Source organism: Tasmannia lanceolata, unplaced genomic scaffold (genome assembly GCF_043159265.1).
Source record: "Tasmannia lanceolata isolate RefF3 unplaced genomic scaffold, GAP_Taslan_0.1 ptg000016l, whole genome shotgun sequence".
Taxonomy (NCBI): domain Eukaryota; kingdom Viridiplantae; phylum Streptophyta; class Magnoliopsida; order Canellales; family Winteraceae; genus Tasmannia; species Tasmannia lanceolata.
Genome location: NW_027518693.1, coordinates 12,377,359 through 12,398,547, shown reverse-complemented (window position 1 = coordinate 12,398,547; position 21,189 = coordinate 12,377,359). Strand labels below are relative to the sequence as shown.

General features: G+C 37.9%; 1 protein-coding gene across 1 annotated transcript; it reads left to right on the top strand.

Moving 5' to 3' along the window:
- The first annotated feature begins 8,778 nt into the window (after nt 1–8,778).
- On the top strand, nt 8,779–17,828 carry LOC143849178 (wax ester synthase/diacylglycerol acyltransferase 4-like). Its single transcript, XM_077358228.1, has 4 exons — nt 8,779–9,728; nt 14,581–14,925; nt 17,055–17,192; nt 17,504–17,828. Exons 1-4 carry the CDS (start codon nt 8,943–8,945, stop codon nt 17,663–17,665), a joined length of 1,431 nt encoding a protein of 476 aa, XP_077214343.1. The 5' UTR covers nt 8,779–8,942; the 3' UTR covers nt 17,666–17,828.
- Nucleotides 17,829–21,189: the final 3,361 nt, after the last annotated feature.

Genomic DNA, 21,189 nt, shown 5'->3' with positions numbered 1-21,189 from the left:
TATTGTTGGCTTCTACCTTGGTCCTTTGGAAAGAGAGATCGAAATGCTCACACTTTTAAGAACGCTATTAAAAGTGTCTTCTACTTATTCAAGGATTATATTTTTAGCTATCACTTTGGCTAAAGTCCTTCCTAGCTTCAGCATTTACTCGGCCACATACAGTAGACATTGCTGGAAGGAGATAGCTAGGCTCTACCAACTGGGCTTTCTTCGTGTCGATCGGAATGATTCTAATGAGGTAGAAGTAAGAGAGGTTCTTCAAGGTATTAGATTGATTGTGGGTAGAGATTTGGACAATCTTAATAGTGGAGGGAAATTTCCTCAATAGATGGTTAGATGTGAGATATCTCCACCCCTGGAGATTTTCAGAGTGGAAGGTCATTTAGTTAACTTCAATCACGGGAGGATGGTCAGAGGCAGTACGGCTAGGTCATGCGGGAGTAACGAGATCGGTGTTAGATTTGTTTTAGGTTTTATCCCTTCAGCTCTACTGAGTCTTCTCTTTTTCCATCAACTAGTCTCACAATCTCATCTTGGTTAACAAAAACGAAAACAACCAAGATCCAACGGACCCATGACATTAATTGTTAATGGAGACCATCGATCTAATAACTCATCACAAGATGATCCATGGGTCCGAGTCATGCTTAATGAATATCTCATTGGCAAGATAGGCATGCAAAAGTCAATGCCTTAAAAGATATCTTAAAGGACATCATTTTCATCATGCTTGATCAAAGGTACATGATTATTTGATAAGAGTGGGACTAAATGAATTAGGCTATCAGTACAATGGTCATTTTCCTTTAGGGATGCAACTTGGGTCCCCGACGTGCTCAACCCGATTGGCTCGGGTTGGGTTGGCATTTTCCTGGGTTGGGTTGGGTTGGGTTAGGGTCGGAAAAAACCAACCTGATTTAATTTCGGGTTGGGTTTGGGTTGAGGCCTTGGCAACCCGACCCGACCTCCGTCCTCTAATTTTATCATGATTTCTTAGGATTATATTTTTTTCGTGTATTTTTCTGTTTGGCCCTAGATGAACCCGAAACCAACCCGAACCCAACCCGACTCAACCGACCCGATTTGGAGGCGGATTGGGTTAGGGTTCACAATTCTCAACCCGAGGCTCGGGTTGGATCAGTTACGGTTGTGGGAATGCTATCTTGGGTTGGCTTAGGGTTGGTCACAACCGACCCGAGTTGCACCCCTATTTTCCTTATAGAAATCAATGCTGGTCACAAAAGATTTTTTCCAATTAATTAATGATGTAAATAAGAATTGTTTATCAGTCTTTTTCTTGTGTGCAAATTAAAAGACGTACTAGTTATATCAAAAGGGATTTTATAAGGCGTAAGCCCTTATAGTCCCGTATTTTTCAAAAAGTACTGTACGAACCACATCAGAGTATGATCCAAACCGTCCATGTGATGGAACACAACTTAAACAGTTGACCTCCAAAAATCATTTCCATAGCAAGATCCTAGCCCACCAATCTATAGAGGTTTCCATAATATGCAGATCCAACAAACATGAGTTATCATATAACTATGGGATTTGCTTGGCAATTTTGCGAAAAGCCATTTCACGGCTCACATTTTCAGTAGTGGACAGCCACCTAGCAGCAGATTTTGTCAGCTGTTTTCTCTAAGTGACCCGCAAAATGGCTTTTTGCATAAATTTCCTAGCAAATTCCTATTAATACGAGGAATGATAGACTGAAGGACGCCCTTGCAAAAAAACAGTTACAAGGGTGCTGTCATTGGTCCATAGCAAGAAAGTGCATTTATAAGGGCACAACAAAAATGGGAATGAGTAGACAACTATAACCATAAATTTGCTTTGCTTATAAGGACCAATAGGAGCGCCCTTGTAACTGGTTTTTTACAAGGGCGCCCTTCAATCTATCATTCTTATATATATATATATATATATATATATATATATATATATATATATATATATATATATATATATATAACGGGCTTTGTTTTAGACTTTCTGAATGACAGTTGGAGATGGTGTTATTTAATATTTTATACTTTAAGGGCCCGTTTGGATACCTGATAATTTGGATTTGGATTTGGATTTGGAGTTGAGTTTTGAATACAAAATGAATAGATCCACCAGCTCATGTTGAGGGAAGGGGAGAGGTTGAGGAGCAAAGAGAGTGAAGGAAACTGCCATATCTGTAGATTTCCAATTACTTATTTCCACAGCATATTTGGAAATCTGATTTTTTTCACTGTCAGTCGCTGATTTGGAAATCAAATGATTTGATCCGGATCCAAATCACAACGCAAAAAGGGCTGCAAATGTGAGAAATCAAAATCAAAATCAAAATCTTCTCGGCATCCATACGAGCCCTAACACTCCCCCTCACGTGTGATCCCTTTTCTTGTAGGTTTGGCCAACACATGTGGCCCCTCTATTTTTAGGTTTGGCATACACATGGCACATGTGGCCCCTCTTTTGGGTTAGCCATTACATGTGGATTTTTTTTTAATATCAAGGAGGTTTGAGACCGGGACCTTTGCTCTGATACCATGTGAAACAACTAATGAGTCCAAAAGCTTAAGCCCTTGGAGATGGCATTATTTAATCTTTTATACTTTAACAAAACAAGGTGAATTGGCTCCATTATCAAAACAATATCATGCAGATATCAGCCTCCCTACATATACTGAGGCAAACAGAGGGATATGTCCTGTAGCCAGGAAGCTATCTCTAGAAGTGGCTATTTTGGTCACCTGAAAATCAGCAATCATACTGTCCTCCTGATTATTTATGATTACTGCATTACAGTCTTTGTCTATTTGATTAGTCCTTTGATTAAATACGTTTTTTGATTGATTCTTGATAGTTTATGAGAATATTAATGGATGAGGGCGTACCACGAGAGGTTTCGTGTTGATCATAGATCTAGCGGCGGTGACAAGTGGGACCCGGATAGAAATGTGCGCCCTCATTACTCCACTTGTCACGTCTAGATCAACATTATTAAAGAATAAAGAATAATTTTTTAATTAATTAATGGTGTTAATTAAAAGTGATTAGCAGAGTCTCCATCTTTATAAATAGACTTGTACTCCATGTAGCAAAATTCACCCTTTTTTCCACTCTCCAAAAACAAAGATAGGTCCCACTCACCAATAGAAAACAAAAAGGAAATCACAATTGCATGGTCTACTTTCTTTTTTCGTGTAGGTTTTACCCACCTTAGAAAGAAAAAAAAGAAAAAACATAAAAAAAAATAGAAAAGAATAAAAAAATTGTCACTAGATTTAGATGGTTGCTTGCAAGGTTTAACCAAGATATAGATAAAGAAACAACTGTAATGGAAGACACTGTCAAAAGAAAAGAGGAAAGGAAGAAAAGTAATGAAGGTTTGTGATGAAAACACCAAACACCCGCGCCAATAGAACATTTTAAAATAAGGCAAGCAATAATAGGGGTGCATGGCATCACTATCAAATGCATGGTTTCTTTCTTTGAAACAAATTAGTGATCAACTTAGGTTATCTCAATAATATTGTGAGAGGAAATTGATATCTGCACTCCTTTGTTTTGATTATGTCACTCCTTAATTAACCACGTTTTAATTGGCTAGTTCATAGTTTAATAAGATTTAGAGTAGCCAAGTAGCAAATTGAAATATTGTATAAGGAAGAGAGGGGTGTCACAACCCATAAGTAAAACAGTGGTAGTATAAGTCTTTATCATCATCATATTAAACAGTAAATTGAACCGTTGATATTTATGTGGGCTCCACTAATATTTTTAAATACTTGCATGTATAGATCTCCCTAAAATACGTGGGGAGGTCTACTTATCGAGACACGGTTGTGCACTCATTGTGTCATTAAATGATAGTTATCTCCCTAAAATGTTATTCGAAACTCTTGGGTGTGTTTGGATGCACAAAAGCCAGGATAGTTTAGGGGTTTTACTCTGCATTTGGTTGCCATGTCAGCAAAATCTCTTATTTAGCTTCCAACGTGGCATCGAATAATTAATGCTTGTCTGGTGATGGGGCATCCATGTCTCCTTATACCTTCCAAGCCAAATTTCTCAAAAAAAAAAAGGGGAAATTTGGCTTGAAATTTTTTGCTTCTCTTATCTTTCCATATTGGTAATGACAATCCCTCTCACTACTCTGCGAAGTTGGCAACCAAACACTACTTATCACTATCCTACGAGGTAAATTCTAGGTAAATAAAAAGTTTGTCTCCCCCCTATTGACTACTTATACCACTAATCTACAAGGTAACTACGTGCAGCCAAACGGCAGCTCAAGTGTTTATCTCTGTAGATTAGTGGTGTCGGTAGTCAACAAGGAGACAAGCATTGGATCTACCTAGAACTTACCTCGTAGGATAGTGGTAAGTAGTATTTGGTTGTGAACCTCGTAGAGTAGAGGTATCAGGTATCATTACCAACAGAGGGAAGGAAGAGAGAGAAAATAATAGAAAACACATTTGCAAAATTCTACGTTTCTTTGTGAATTTTGGCATGGATTTCGTAGGGAGGGGACAAGGGTACCACACCAGCACACATATAACGATTAACTAGGAGACATGGGGTTCGGCCTCTAGCTCAATGGTTGAGATTTTTCATCTCAACCTTGAGGTTGCATGTTCAATACTAACTTACCTACCAAAAAACCCTTGAGGCAGCTAGTCTCTAGGGATGTCAATGCTATATTGGCAACCAAACAAGGTGTTCTGTTGACATTGCACCCGAAAGCTAGGCAAATTAAGTCCCTAAGCTGTCCAAGCTTTTGTGCAACCAAACACACTCCATCTGCATCCACCGCGCGAGATGGGCGCTCATGATTTGTTTGAAATCTCCTTAAAATAATATGTGAATCTCTAAGCAGGGTGGTATGTCTGGATCGTGTTAAAAGGAGTCAATTTCCACCCACAATGTGTTTCTTTCCTTTGTCATGTTGGTTTTCTTTCCAAAGAAAATTTATTATGGGCTCCACTAATATATTATGGGCTCCCATAATACATCTTTTCCAAAGAAAATTTATTATGGGCTCCACTAATATATTATGGGCTCCCATAATACATCTTTTCCAAAGAAAATTTATTATGGGCTCCACTAATATTTTATGGGCTCCCATAATACATCTTTTCCAAAGAGAATTTATTATGGGTAGTATAAGTCTTTATCATCATCATATTAAACAGTAAATTGAACCGTTGATATTTATCATTTGATAATTGAAAATGTTGATCATTCCAAGTGCACCGACAAGCGCTCCACTATGTTGCGGTCAGGATATAGGAAAAAATTATTTAAAAAAAAAAAATCCATGGACAGAAAAAAAAAATCCATGGTCCTGCAGGGGCTGCAATTTTTCAAGAAATAAGAAACTTTTTTTACTTTGGCAAAAAAAAAAATCGTGGAAAATAATGACTTATTCAAAAGGTGGAAAATCATTTTTGATTAGGGCTCCGATTTCGTTTGACGTAAAAGGGGCATGAAAGTTTTAAACCTGTTTTTCCAACTAAAATGGGTGTAAAATTTGTCTTACACCGAATTTATGGCTGAAAAACAGGAGCCTAAGGCCATGTTTGGCAACCATGAAAAAATATTCCATGAATAATCAAAGGCCCAAGTGTGTAAGAAGGGCCCACAAGGAGGGAGAGGGAGAAACTTCGCTTGGTGAGAGTAGAGAGAGCAACAACAATCTCTAAAAATAGTGAAAAAAGACCTATTTAAATTTGGTTTTTTCCGACTTCTGTCACTCCTACCCTCTCAAGCGTCTCCATCTCCTGCCTATTTCTTGTTACTGCCCAGCCAATATTCTGTTAACTTACGAGGTTTGAACTCGAGACCTTTGGCTCTGATACCATGTTAACTTACCAACTTCTCCAATAGCTCAAGCTGTTGGAGAAAGGCGTTATTTATCTTTTATACTTTAACATATTCCATGGAATAAATTTTCATTGTTGCCAACACATGGTCTAATTGTTTTTGGGAGATGATATTTTCACCCCCCTGCAGTACGCATTTGCCCCCTTATAACGTGAACAGTGGGCAACTTTAACTCTTTTTGACGTCAAATCACGTTGAAAGGGGGCGAATGCGTACTGCAGGAGGGAGAAAATATCACCGCCCTTGTTATTTTTTTCTTTTTTAGGATCAATTTTCCATGCATCCAAATAACCCCATTAATTGATACCCACAATAGTTAAGAATCATGCTTACCAAGAAGTTAAACTTTTTAAAACATTTTCGATAACTCCCTATATAAATTCTTGCACGATTATTTTAGAAGTAATAATTGATGGAGAAATTTATCAAAAAAAATTGATATAGTAGTTAGAAGCTTGCACGATCTCATAGTGTAGGGAGACTCCCTCAATGTCGTCATATTGGTTGGATAGGAGATCTCCCCACCCTTGGAGATTTTCAGAGTTCTTGGATTAGATTCTCGACCGTGCAAAGGGTTACTCAGTTCTTTTCCACCACGTGAACAAGGTTTAAATTTTCGGTTTCGGTACCGGTTTAGTAACCTGAAATTTTGAAATTTCGATCGAAATTCCAAAAGAAACAGATTTGGAATTTCGGTAATTTCGGTCGAAATTTCGGTGAAATATTAAATTAATATTAAAAGAAACAGATTTTTTGGGTCAAATTTCAGAAAAACCAAAATTTCGACCGAAATTCGGAAATTTCAGCCGAAATAAATGACTGTTTCGGTTTTTATCAATTTCGGTGTCGGTCTCCACCGAAATCTGAAATTTCGGTCAAAATTTAAAACCATGCACGTGAAGAGGTCAGCAAGTGTAGAGACAGACCTCCTTAGGAGTGACAAGATCGGCGTTACAGTTTAATTATTTCTTACCCCCTTGAGTTATGTCTCTAGTACTGTATTATCTATCTCTTGTAATAGTTGAACCCATGACTGTCTTAGACATGGCTTGGCCTGATAAATAAAATCTCACCATTTTTTAAAGTATTTTTCAATTACTTAAAAGCGTTTTGGCCATTTCATAATTTTCAACCTAATTGAAAAAATATCATGCAGATTAGGAATTTATTGAGAGAAACCCCTTAACATTAAGCATTAATACACCATTCAAAAAAATATTAAGCATTTAATGCGAGGAATGCATGAGAGGGCTAATTTGGGCCCACTCGATACACCCTGCAGGATTTCAATATCCAAATCTAAACAGAAAATTAAAATAAAAATGGCCCAATGTGCACAATTATGTATTCGACCGACTCTTCTACGACCGCCGGAAGGCGGAAGAGCAGAGTGAGGGAGACGACATCTCAAAATTCCGTTCCGAGGGAACAAACGAAGAGTGACGCAACATGGTTGCTAGGAAACTATATCCTTTCTCGGTTGACATTGATAATGGCACTCTTTTTTTTTTTTTAAACAATGTATTGATCGATTATATAGAGAATCAGTAGGCAGAAAATGAATGCAGGAATCAATGTTAAAATAAACTTTTTGGCCCCCAAAGGAGGACATGCATTTTAAATGAGACTTGAAATTTTTTTTGCTAGGAAGTACTTTTTGGCCCCCTCTAGTTTCTGACACATCCACTTCCACCCCTATAGTTTAAAAAGTGAAAAATACACCCCTGTAGTTTCAATTTGTTTAAGGTTTGCCCCCTCAGCTGAAGGTTCGTCCATAGATTGAAGGGTTAGGATGATCCGATGGAGCTGATTTTTTGGGCACGCCCTATCTATGTCAGGACCCATCAAATGAACACTTTGGATCATCCAAATAATGTGGGCCCATACCCGAATCCAAAAACTACCAAACGCTTTGGATTCTGGTATGAGCCCACATTATTTGGATGATCCAAAGCGTTCATTTGATGGGTCCTGACATAGATAGGGCGTGCCCAAAAAATCAGCTCCATCGGATCATCCTAACCCTTCAATCTATGGACGAACCTTCAGCTGGGGTGGCAAACCTTAAACAAATTGAAACTACAGGGGTGTATTTGTCACTTTTTAAACTATAGGGGTGGAAGTGGATGTGTCAGAAACTAGAGGGGGTGTAAATGTAATTATCCCTATTAATTATTAAGAAAAAGAGACTCGGTTGGATTTGTTGTGAGAGACTGGTTAGAAAGTCTAGCTAAATGAGAATTGATGGATCAAGGGCCTAAGACCATCCGATCAAGGATGCCACTATTAAGATCAATGGATCCGATCACGTACACATGGCACAAGCGGCACCGAATGAGCGTTTCTTATGAAGGAGACGTACAAGTTATAGCATGTTTTTAGCATTTTCGTGTTATTTACAGGTTTTTAAGAATTATAACAGCCAATAGAAACCAATTAGAACTGTAAAAGGAAGAGAGGAGAGGAGTGAACATTACTATTCCCTTATTAATTATAACGAAGTGATACGTTCGCCCCCTTTTCTTCCCCCGGGCCACCCCCTCCAGTTTATTCATGACTACTGTTTTTACACTACAAGGGGGTGGCCCGGGGAAGAAAGGAGGAGAAATTTACCATTTCCCTTTATCAAAGTGTCTGATTGGTACGGGCCCCACTTGACTAATATTGATCACTGCTAAAATGCCGCATGCACAGTGGAGATTGGGAGGTCCCACCAGCCATCTACCTTATTTAGTTATTTTCCTGATACACTCATTTTGAATGAGTTAAAAATGAAGGGGACTGATATTGACACCCTTCAAATTATGGTACAATCTATCTACATCTCATAGTTTTCAAGTTTGCCACCCAACTGCTTGACCCTTTCGTATAGTTGGGATGAGTTAAAATGAGAAGCCATTTACAACCTAAATAAATGAAGTCCACAAGAAACTACCTAAAAATCTAACAATTTCTTACCTTATTAGGTACCAAGTAGAGTGAACATTGAGCCATTGCTTGCATGATTAAAGACATAAAGAGAAGGAAAAACACAGAATAACCTTGAGAAAACAGTTTCAATGGATTCAACCCAACCAAAACTAGTAGAAGAAGAGGAAGAAGAAGAATTATTCCAGCCAGTGAGCCCGGCCACAGAATACATAAACAGTTCTGTACTCTCGCTCAGTATTCTCGCCATCTTCGAATCCGAAATCCCAATTGATGACTCCCAATCTGTCACATTGCTTAGGGAAGAATTCTTACCGATCAACCCGCGATTTTCCTCCATACTAGTTAAAGGACACAAAGGTGCACAAAAATGGAAGAGAGTTGAAATTCGGCTCGAAGAACACATAAAAGTCCCAATTTTCCCCGACGGAGTATCGCCCGATCAATATGATGAATACTTGCAAGAATACTTGACAAAGATAGCCATGGATCAGCTTCCAGAGAGTAGGCCATTGTGGGAAATCCATATAATCAAGTACCCAACAAGAAACGCGTTTGGGACTATAGTATTTAAGCTGCACCATGCACTTGGGGATGGATTTTCGCTCATGGGTGCTTTGTTTTCGTGCCTTAAAAGAGCCGATGATCGATCTCTTCCACTCACTTTTCCTGCTCCTGTCTCTAAATCCCCAACCGATAGGGGGACAAGGATTTTCAAGAATTTTTTTCAGATTATTTCTGGGTGTTGGAATACTACTTCTGATTTCACTTGGAGCGTGTTGCAGAGCACGATAGTTAAAGATGATCAGAGCGCCATCAGATCGGGAACGCCTCGAGTAGAGTTGCAGCCAATTGAAATTTCAACGGTCACATTCTCTCTCAACCATATCCGCCAAATTAAGTCCAAGGTTGGAGGAGTAAGTTTTCTTACGAAACTTACTTTTCCGAGATATATATATATATATATATATAAGGAAAATGATTGTGAGCTTGAAGCTCATATAGCTTATATAAGCTTGAGGGCCCAAACACATGTGGGCCCACATTGTTAGGATGATCCGAAGCATTCATTTGAAAGGCCCTTACATAGATACGGTGTGTACAAAAAATCAGCTCCATAGGATCATCCTAACCCATCCAAAAGTGGAGGGCAAAATGGACAGACACCGTTTGCCACAAATCTGCTCATTTTTGCCCTCCGCTTTTGGAGGGGTTAGGATGATCCAATGGAGCTGATTTTTAGTACACACCCTATCTATGATGGGGCATTGCAAATGAATGGTTTGGATCGCCACAAAAAATGTAGGACCCACGTGTTTGGGCCCTCAAGCTCACAATCATTTTCCTCTATATATATATAGGCAACTGATATTGCCACTACCATGCATGTTTTAATATTGCACAAGCACAGCTTTGACAGCTTGTCTTTTCTTTTTAAATTGGCTTCTGAGAGGATTTTTGAGAACTGTAACAACCTTTGACAGCTGTTTAAATAATAAAAGACAAGATGGGTTAGTGCAATTATCAAAGGATGGCATTGCCAACATCAATAGCATAATAAAATTTATGTAAAAATGGAGGGAAAATGGGCAGATTTGTGGACAAACTGTGTCTGTCCATTTTTTCCCATTTTCCCTTCCACTGTTGGATGGGTTAGGATCATCCTATGGGTCTGATTTTTTGTGGACACCCTATCTAGGTAAGGGACTTTCAAATGAATGGTTTGGATCACCCATACAATGTGGGCTCCCACTGTATTTAACCCGACCGAGTAGATAAGCTTAGCTACAAGACCGAGTAGCAACACTTTTCCGATGTATATATATATATATATATATATATATATATATATATATATATATATATAGAGGAAAGTTTTTCTAGTCGGCCGACTAGAGAAGCTTCTCTAGTCCGCCGACCAAAAAACACAGTGTGCCTACATTATTTGGATAATCTAAAACATTCATTTGATAGGCCCTGGCATAGATCGGGTGTGCCCAAAAAATCAACTACATAGGATCATCCTAAACCTTTGATTTGTGGAGGTTAAAAAGGGATAGATTTGTGGAGTTTATACGCGTCCAATTTAACCTCCATAAATCGAAGGGTTAGGATGATCCTATGGAGATGATTTTTTAGGCACATCCTATCTATGTCAGGGCCCATCAAATGAATGCTTTTGATCATCAAAACAACGTGGGGTCACTGTGTTTTTAACCTCCACTGTCCATTTTTAATCTCCACAAATCGAAGGGCTAGGATGATCCTATGGAGCTGATTTTTTGGGCACACCTTATCTATGATACGGCCCATTAAAATGAATGCTTTGGATCATCCAAACAACATGGGCCCACTATGTTTTTGGTCGGCGGACTAGAGAAGCTTCTCTAGTCAGCTGACTAGAAAAACTTTCCTCATATATATATATATATACATATATGTATATATATATATATATATATACATATATGTATATATATATATATACATATATATATAGGCAACTGATATTGGCACTACCATGCATATTTTAATATTGCACAAGCACAGCTTTGACAGCTTGTCTTTTCTTTTTAAATTGGCTTCTAAGAGGATTTTTGAGAACTGTAACAACCTTTGACAGTTGTTTAAATAATAAAAGACAAGATGGGTTAGTGCAATTATCAAAGGATGGCATTGCCAATATCAATAGCATAATAAAATTTATGTAAAAATGGAGGGAAAATGGGCAGATTTGTGGACAAACTGTGTCTGTCCACTTTTCCCATTTTCCCCTCCACTGTTGGATGGGTTAGGATCATCCTGTGTTTTTAACTTCCACTGTCCATTTTTAATCTCCACAAATCGAAGGGCTAGGATGATCCTATGGAGCTGATTTTTTGGGCACACCTTTATCTATGATACGGCCCATTAAAATGAATGATTTGGATCATCCAAACAACATGGGCCCACTGTGTTTTTGGTCGGCGGACTAGAGAAGCTTCTCTAGTCAGCTGACTAGAAAAACTTTCCTCATATATATATATATATATATAGGCAACTGATATTGGCACTACCATGCATATTTTAATATTGCACAAGCACAGCTTTGACAGCTTGTCTTTTCTTTTTAAATTGGCTTCTAAGAGGATTTTTGAGAACCGTAACAACCTTTGACAGTTGTTTAAATAATAAAAGACAAGATGGGTTAGTGCAATTATCAAAGGATGGCATTGCCAATATCAATAGCATAGTAAAATTTATGTAAAAATGGAGGGAAAATGGGCAGATTTGTGGACAAACTGTGTCTGTCCACTTTTCCCATTTTCCCCTCCACTGTTGGATGGGTTAGGATCATCCTATGGGTCTGATTTTTTGTGGACACCCTATCTAGGTAAGGGACTTTCAAATGAATGGTTTGGATCACCCATACAATGTGGGCTCCCACTGTATTTAACCCGACCGAGTAGATAAGCTTAGCTACAAGACCGAGTAGCAACACTTTTGCGATATATATATATATATATATATATATATATATATATATATATATATATATATATGAGAAAACGGTTCCTACACATATGTGTAGATAAGTTATCTACACACTAGCTTAAAATACAGTGGGGGCCACATTATTTGGGTGATCCAAACCATTCATTTTTAAGGCCCTCACATATATAGGGTGTCCACAAAAAATCAGATCCATAGGATCATCCTAACCATTCGAACTGTGGAGGCAAAAAATGGACTAATTTGTAAAGGTTTAAAAACATCCATTTTACCTCCACAAATCGTAGGGTTGGGATGATTCTATGGATCTGATTTTTTGTAGACACCCTATCTATGTGAGGGCCTTTAAAATGGATGGCTTGGATCACCCAAACAATGTGGGCCCCCACTGTATTTTAAGCTAGTGTGTGGAGAACTCTCTACACATATGTGTAGGAACCTTTCTCTCTCTCTCTCTCTCTCTCTCTCTCTCTCTCTATATATATATATATATATATATATATATATATATATAGGCAACTGATATTGGCACTACCATGTTTTAATATTGCACAAGCACAGCTTGTCTTTTCTTTTTAAATTGGCTTCTGAGAGGATTTTTGGGAACTGTAACAACCTTTGACAACTGTTTAAATAATTAAAGACAAGATGAGTTAGTGCAACTATCAAAGGATGGCATTGCCAATATTAATAGCATAATAAAATGGGCGCTGATATTCTCCTCCCCCCCCCCCCCCCCCCAACGGCTGGCTAACGTTTTCCCACGATTTGACCGGTCTCTCTCTCTCTCTCTCTCTCTCTCTCTCCACACACAACATGAACAGTTGGTGGGCCCAACAAAAACCGTTGGTGGAATGGTGGGCCCATCTTTGAACAACGTAGGCCCCGCCCATAACACACCATAGGATAATCTAAACCGTCCATTTGATGGGCCATAAACGTAAATAAGTTGCGTTCCAAAATATTATTTCCATAGGCTGATCCTAGCCCTGCGATCTAAATAGAAACTACATCTTATGCAACCTATATAGATTGTAGGGTTGTGATCATCCTACGGAAATGATTTTTGGGGCACAACCTATTTACATTGTGGCCCATCAAATGGACGGCTCGGATCATCCTATGGTCTGGATAGTATACTTCATTTTCAAAAATATGGGTGGGGCCTAAATTGGTACGAACCACACCATAGGATGATCCAAACCATGGACGGCTTGGATCATTCTATGTTGTTGACGGTACGCTTCAAATTGAAAAATATCGGTGGGGCCTACGATTGGGCCTTATTGTTAGTGTATGACCAACTCCATAGGATTATCCAAACCATAGACGGCTTGGATCATCCGATGTTGTGGACGGGCCTTAATGTTACTGTATGACCACAGGATGATCCAAACCATTCATTTGATGGGCCAACCCTTTTGGAGGCACAACCCATTTAAGTTATGGCCCATCAAATGGACGGCTCGGGTCATCCAATGGCCTGGACGGTACACTTCATTTTCAAAAATATGGGTAGGGCCTACATTGGGCCTTAATGTTACTATACGAACCACACCATAGGATGATCCAAACCATGGACGGCTTGGATCATCCTATGTTGTGGACGGTACGCTTCAATTTGAAAAATTATCGGTGGGGCTACGATTGGGCCTTAATGTTACTCTACGACCAACTCCATAGGATTATCCTAACCATGGACGGCTTGGATCGTCCTATGTTGTGGACGGGCCTTAATGTTACTTTACGACCAACTCCATAGAATGATCCAAACCATTCATTTGATGGGGACACAATGTAAATAGGTTGTGCCCCAAAAATCATTTCCATAAGATGATCAACCCTACAATCATTTAGATCGGAGGGCTAGGATCAGCCTATGGAAATGATATTTTGGGATGCAACCTTTTTACGTTTATGGCCCATCAAATAGACGGTTTGGATTATCCTATGGTGTGGTATGGGCGGGGCCTACGTTGTTCAAAGATGGGTCCACCACCATTCCACCAACGGTTTCTGTTGGGCCCACCAGCTGTTCCTGTTATGTGTGTGTGGAGAGAGAGAGAGAGAGAGAGAGAGGCCGGTCAAATGGTGGGAAAGTGACATTTACGTTAGATCCTAACGTTTAACAACGTTAGGAAGCATCCAAGGAGGGGGGGAATATCAGCGCCCAATAAAATTTATGTAAAAATGGATGAAGAAATCATGACATTGATGGTTGTTATAAATGAATGAATAAGTAAATACTAATTTCTACAGCTGGTTTGTCTAATACAGACCGTAAATGATGTAGCCACTGGGGTAATGTTTTACGGAATCCAACTATACGGGCAAAGGATGAATCAGATTTCAAGGGGAAAACGTATGACGGCAGTGGTACTGTTAAATACAAGGATGGTGAATGGGTATCAAAGTGTCCAAGATATGTTGAAGGCAGATACATGGGGTAATCATTTTACCTTTCTGCAAATATCAATCCCTTCATGCAGTGATGTAGAAAAGGCACATCCATTAGAATTCGTCTTCAAAGCCAAGAAAATGATCAGAAGAAAGAGAAACTCAATGGCCTTTTATTTCACTGGAAGACTACTCCAATTGCTCAGGAAGATCAGAGGAAGAGAGGTAAGTAGGTTATTTTAATTCCTTATAATCCCTAAAACTTGGGAAAACTAGTGGGTTTTCTCATCTTATTTTATTGGGATTTTTCCTATAAATCTATGGTAAAAGGGCTCTGTTAATGAGTGGTTAAGCATCATTTAATGACCATTGGGAGCATGATTTCACACATACTTTGATGAAAAAATCTCAAAACCGGTTTAAAAGTATAGAAGTACGTGTAAAATCATGTTCCCAATGATCATTAAATGATGCTTAACCAGTGCGTGAGGGCACTCGTTAACAAAACCCATAGTAAAAAGGTTGAACTCTTTAAAAAATATTTCCAAAAGTTCATGACTAACTTTTGGAATGGCGGGAGCCCTCATGCACTGGGACGCCTTTTTTTTTTCATGACTAATGCTCCTGTTAATAATATACATTAAAGAATAAATTTTTTAATAAGAAAATATCCTTAACTAACTCAAAAGGCTCAATATTTTTCCCCAAAAAAAAAAAATACTTATCTATAGCTAGTACAATGATTTTTTTTTAATAAGAAAACACCGAGAAAAAAAAATTTAGTCAAAAAATCATGAGTTTGTAATTGATTGAAGGGCACTCTTGTCAACAAAACTGTGGTGTAGATTTAGAATTTTTTTTGAAGTATTTTAAAAACAAAAGTGTGTAGGCATTTCATATTTTTCAAGGATTATTTGAGAAATACTTTGCACAATTAGGATTTATTAGCAAAAATACCTATTTAATAATTCTAAATGGCCAAAATTGTTCATCCAGATGAGAATTCCAAAGCCCAAAAGTCACCGGACGATTGTGGCCATGCGATCAAATGCCTTTATTCTCTTCCCAAAAATCACTCAAACCAAACGACAATTCTGACCATGTGATTATTGGAGAATTTTTCAAAAATCTTTAGGAATTTTCAGATAATATTAATTTCTACAAATCTACCAATAATGATAATAATCAGAATTATTAAAAATAAATTACTCAAGAAAAGTTTAAAAATTTCTTGTGTTTAGAAATCGAGGTGGGCTGGAAAACTCGCTCTTCTTAGAGACGATACGCCCCTTCAGCATTGGGTTCACCTGCGTTCATCCCCTAAGATATAACGTGTGAAGCAACTAATTACTCCAAACGCTTAAGTTGTTGGAGAAGGCGTTATTTAATCTTTTATACTTTTAACACACCCCCTCACGTGTGGCCCCTCCTTTTAGAGTTGGCCTACACAAGGCACATGCGGCCTCTCTTTTGGGTTTGGCCATTTGCATGTGGATTTTACTATCAATGAGGTTTGAACTCAGGCATTTGCTCTGATACCATGTTAAACAACCAATTACTCCAAAAGCTTAAGCTGTTGGAGAAGGAGTTATTTAATCTTTTATACTTTAACACAACGATCCTTCAAGGTCTCTTCCGTGCAAGGAATTGATCCCATAAACTCTCACCACTCATATCGCAAAGACAATAAAATGTAAAATGATGATAAAAATGTGAATACTAAGAATCAAATATGATGTAGGGGTTTTTCTATCTAAACTGGTTGTTTTGGGGGAGAGAGACGAATATGAAGAAGACACTTTTGTGTATATCTATTTTACGAGAGAGGGAGAGAGAGAGAGAGAGAGAGGTATTCGTTATACCCCCTAAAATCTCTCCCACTACCCAAAACCTTTTCACGATATTAATTCCCAAATATATGGAAAGTCAAATAAATAATAATATCAAATAAAAAGTTTTAAAAATTTTAAATCAGTAAAAACAATTTCATGCTATCTTTATTAATTACAAAACGATATATCATGCTTCTATTTCTAATTGTTTGTAGCTTGAAAACTTTAAGGAAAGAAAGTTGATTATTACCTCAAAACTATTGAAATTTATAACAACTTCATTTTAATTTTTTTGGGTATGCTTAAACCCCTTAGCTCTTTTGTCGTTTTGGACTTTGAGAATTGATTTTGAGTGCAGAACTAATTATTCGAATCAAAGTTACTTTTAATTTTGCATACAATAATCACTTTTGGGCTTGAAATCAATTCCTGAAATCCAAACAAACAAGGCCTTAGTATAAGTCTTTCCAAGGCACGATTTTTACTGCCAGATAAATAAAAAAGAATTGTTTGATAATACAGACAGTATCTCGATATGTACATTCGACCATAAAAAACACCAGCACGGGGATTTCGAATTTGGTTGGTCCGGTGGAGAAAATGGCGATGGGAGGCAATCCAATAAAGAACTTCTACTTCGTTGTCGCGGGTGTGCCTCAGGTTATTTGAATTTCAATTATGCCTCTCCTTTCATGTATTTTTTTTCTTAAAATATGAAAACAACCTTTCTCTAATATTTTATCAACGAAAGGAAGCTACAGTTAGCCATGAGGTTCTCGTTAGCATTTCCTATTGGCAAAATGAAAGGCTTTAAACTTTAATAAACATTAATGACATTATTATCTATCTAACAAATAAAGATAATGGTGTTATTATCCTTAATTTTTATGATTTTAATCTTTTCTAGCAAGATAAACAGTGCTTTCACTTATATTTATATATTTCTAAGTTGCTTCAATTTGGATTTGCAGAGTCTGTCTCTAAGTATGGTGAGTTACATAGGAAAGTTGACAGTTGTAGTGACAGTAGAAAAAGGATTCATAGCCTCTCAAGTGCTCATCTCTTGCATGAAAGAAGCCTTTGAGAAGATATATGAAGAGGCCTGTGGAAAGACTGAGATGGAATTCAATTGACATCTCACATTATGAATGATTGATCATATAATAATGTCATGGGAGAGAAGGAATTGTTATTAGGAATCTCTAACCATGCTTTCTTAGTCCGTTATTTTCTTAGTTTCATGTTTGCCTTGAATTGTACTTACTATCTTTCAATAAAGGTTTGTATTTCAAGAAATTTCAAATCCTCGTTTTATATCCAGCCTTTCTCAAAATCCAAGACGAACAGGGCCTAAGTCTTTATGGGTAACGTACAAATTAATTAATTAACCTTGTTTTAGTGTCTAACTAATTACCTCACCCCTAATATAGGTCCACTTACACCTTTTTTTTTTATCCTTGTTTGTTTTGGATTTTGAAAACCGATTTTGAGTCCAAAATTGATTATTGGACTCAAATTTATGTTTAATTTTGAATATATTTGTAAAATAGTATACTAAAATCAGATTTAGGATTGTCTCATAGGCTTTTGTTGGTTGTCTGGATCCGATCGGTAACAATTCGGATCATATGATAAGGTCCCGAAATGTGCCTATCGATCCGATCAGTAACAATTCGGATCCTATGATAAGGTCCCGAAATGTGTCTATGGATCCTGGTAAAGTGTTCCCGATGGTCCATCATATCGGACTGTCTGCGTCTATTGACACCCAACTCATGCTCAACTCAGCAAAGCCTTTGTCCCAAACTAGTTGGGGTCCGCGGGTCCATTGACACCCCTACTCTTTTTATTGCAACACCTTTACACAACAGCTGTTATAAATCCCAATAAGTAATCAATAACCAACAAGAGAAACAATCAACAGTAACTCAAACAAATTTAAAATGGAGGAGTGCCAATGTCATATCAAGAGTGTCATTATCATCTCCGTATAAATTAGTATAGCCAAACAGCCTAACACCATATAAAATAGCATTGAAATGTATTTTCATACAACAAACCACACATTGCAATGTAAAGTTCAAACCATAATATCAGTGGGAATCTACACAAAAAAACTCTATATTTTTCTAAATGAGAAAAACAACAAAAGATGACCCAATCATCCACTTAAAAATGTCTCCTCCATTATGGGGGGGACAGAGAGAGACCTTGTGTTAGTATTTTTTAAATCAAAATTTAGAGGGAAGATTCAAATTAAAGTTTTCCCTCTCTTATTTGGAAGGCAAAAGTCTTTTGCTTGAATGGGGACTTGAACCAAAAACCTCGATGTGTGTGTGAACATTGTGCTCTCTAAACCAAGGCAAAATAAATAGTCCCACATGGGAGCTTGAGAGAATTTTTCTCATCCATATAAGATGGAGAGTTGGAGAAAGGCTTGAGCCTTCAAGGGGCTTTAGAATTTGTTGGGTCTTGGGCTTTTAGAAGAGCACAAGCCCATGTTTAAAAAAAAAACACACGCGCGTGCGCGCCTCGCCGGGCCGTTTTGATTTTACCCTTTGGTTTTGATATGGACACACCACCTTAATTGCAAATAACCGTTTAGAATCTCAACGGTCACAAAATGACTGTTGGGAGAAAAAAAACGTTTCTGGCCTTTAAGGGTGTGTTTTAATGGTGGCTCTCCCCCAACAGACACTTTCAGGTCTATAAAAGGGGACGAGACAGATTGTTTTAGAAACAGAAAAATACACAGACGTTTTTGCACTCAAGGTTTTCTGTTCTTCTTCCTCCTTCGTTCCGTTCTTTCTGAGCACAGTTCTGTTGGTGATTCTGGGTGGGCCAGTCAGCGAGTGCACGTGGACTGGGGCCAATTTCGGCTGTTTTATCTTGGAGCGTCGGTTCGCAAATCCTGGTTGCACCGGTAGGGGGCGTATACAATTCTTAAGGAGAGTGACCAGTGGCACGACTCAGCCTTATTCTTTTCAATTCAATTTCCAAAGAGTTTTCAACCAAACAGATAAGTTCTATTTTATTTCTGATTTCCAAACAGAAAGAGTTTTTCATTTCAAGTTGGAGAAAGGCTTGAGCCTTCAAGGGGCTTTAGAATTTGTTGGGTCTTGGGCTTTTAGAAGAGCACAAGCCCATGTTTAAAAAACACAAACGCGCGCGAGCCTCGTCGGGCCGTGGCCCGTGGCTCGTGGCCCGTGGTCCGAGGTCCGAGGTCCGGGTTTGGGTTTGGGTTTGAATGAAAAGGTTATTTTTATTGCAAAAAACCGTTTTGATTTTACCCTTTGGTTTTGATGTGGACACACCACCTTAATTGCAAATAACCGTTTAGAATCTCAACAGTCACAAAAATGACTGTTGGGAGAAAAAAACGTTTATGGCCTTTAAGTGTGTGTTTTAATGGTGGCTCTCCCCCCAACAGACACTTTCAGGTCTATAAAAGGGACGAGACAGATTGTTTTAGAAACAGAAAAATACACAGACGTTTTTGCACTCAAGGTTTTCTGTTCTTCTTCCTCCTTCGTTCCGTTCTTTCTGAGCACAGTTCTGTTGGTGATTCTGGGTGGGCCAGTCAGCGAGTGCACGTGGACTGGGGCCAATTTCGACTGTTTTATCTTAGAGCGTCGGTTCGTAAATCCCGGTTGCACCGGTAGGGGGCGGATACGATTCTTAAGGAGAGTGACCAGTGGCACGACTCAGCCTTATTCTTTTCAATCCAATTTCCAAAGGGTTTTCAACCAAACAGATAAGTTCTATTTTATTTCTGATTTCCAAACAGAAAGAGTTTTTCATTTCAAGTTGCAGATTTTTTGGGTTCGAATAAACCATAGATCAGATCCATACTCTAACTTTTCCAACAGTCTTAAGAATCGTATTAAAACAGATCTGATCTTCTGGCTTCTGATCATCAAAACCCATTTTGTACAATTCATTAAATATGACACTGAACCTATAATACTTGAGTATTCCTTTTGGGATACCAACTCACCTTTGTTTTTCTTTAGGTGAACCTGACAATCTAAAGGTGTCTTTGCAGGTGAACTATCATATTGTCCAAACTTCCTAAGAATGTTTTCCACATAATGAGACTGAGACAATATTATTTCATTTTCTTTTCTAATGATTTTCATTCCAAGAATTATATCAGCTTCACCCATATCTTTGGTTTCAAAGTTTGACATTAAAAATCTCTTAGTAGATTTAACTATGTTCAAACTAGTACCCATAATCAGTATATCATGTACATATACACACAAAATCACACCTTCATCACCATTAAACTTACTATAAACACATTTGTCAGATTCATTTATCTTATAGCAATTTTTAATTAAGACACTATCAAATTTGTCATTCCACTGTTTAGGTGCTTGTTTTAAGCCATATAGTGACTTAATTAATTTACAAACTTTGTTTTCATGTCCAGTTACAATGAATCCTTCAGGTTGTTTAATGTAGATTTCTCCATCTAAATCTCCATTTAAGAAAGCTGTTTTTACATCCATTTGATGTATTACCAATTTATGAATAGAAGCTATAGCTAATAAAATTCTAATGGTGGACAACCTAGCAACGGGAGAATAAGTATCAAAGTAGTCTATATCCTTCTTTTGTCTAAAGCCTTTAGCTACTAGCCTTGCTTTAAACT

Bases quoted from the DNA above. Each gene is read 5' to 3' on its own strand.
- LOC143849178 (XM_077358228.1), top strand. From the start codon at position 8,943: ATGGATTCAACCCAACCAAAACTAGTAGAAGAAGAGGAAGAAGAAGAA. The intron at 9,729-14,580 runs GTAAGTTTTCTT...TGTCTAATACAG, and splicing joins TTAAGTCCAAGGTTGGAGGA to ACCGTAAATGATGTAGCCAC. The intron at 14,926-17,054 runs GTAAGTAGGTTA...TTGATAATACAG, and splicing joins GGAAGATCAGAGGAAGAGAG to ACAGTATCTCGATATGTACA.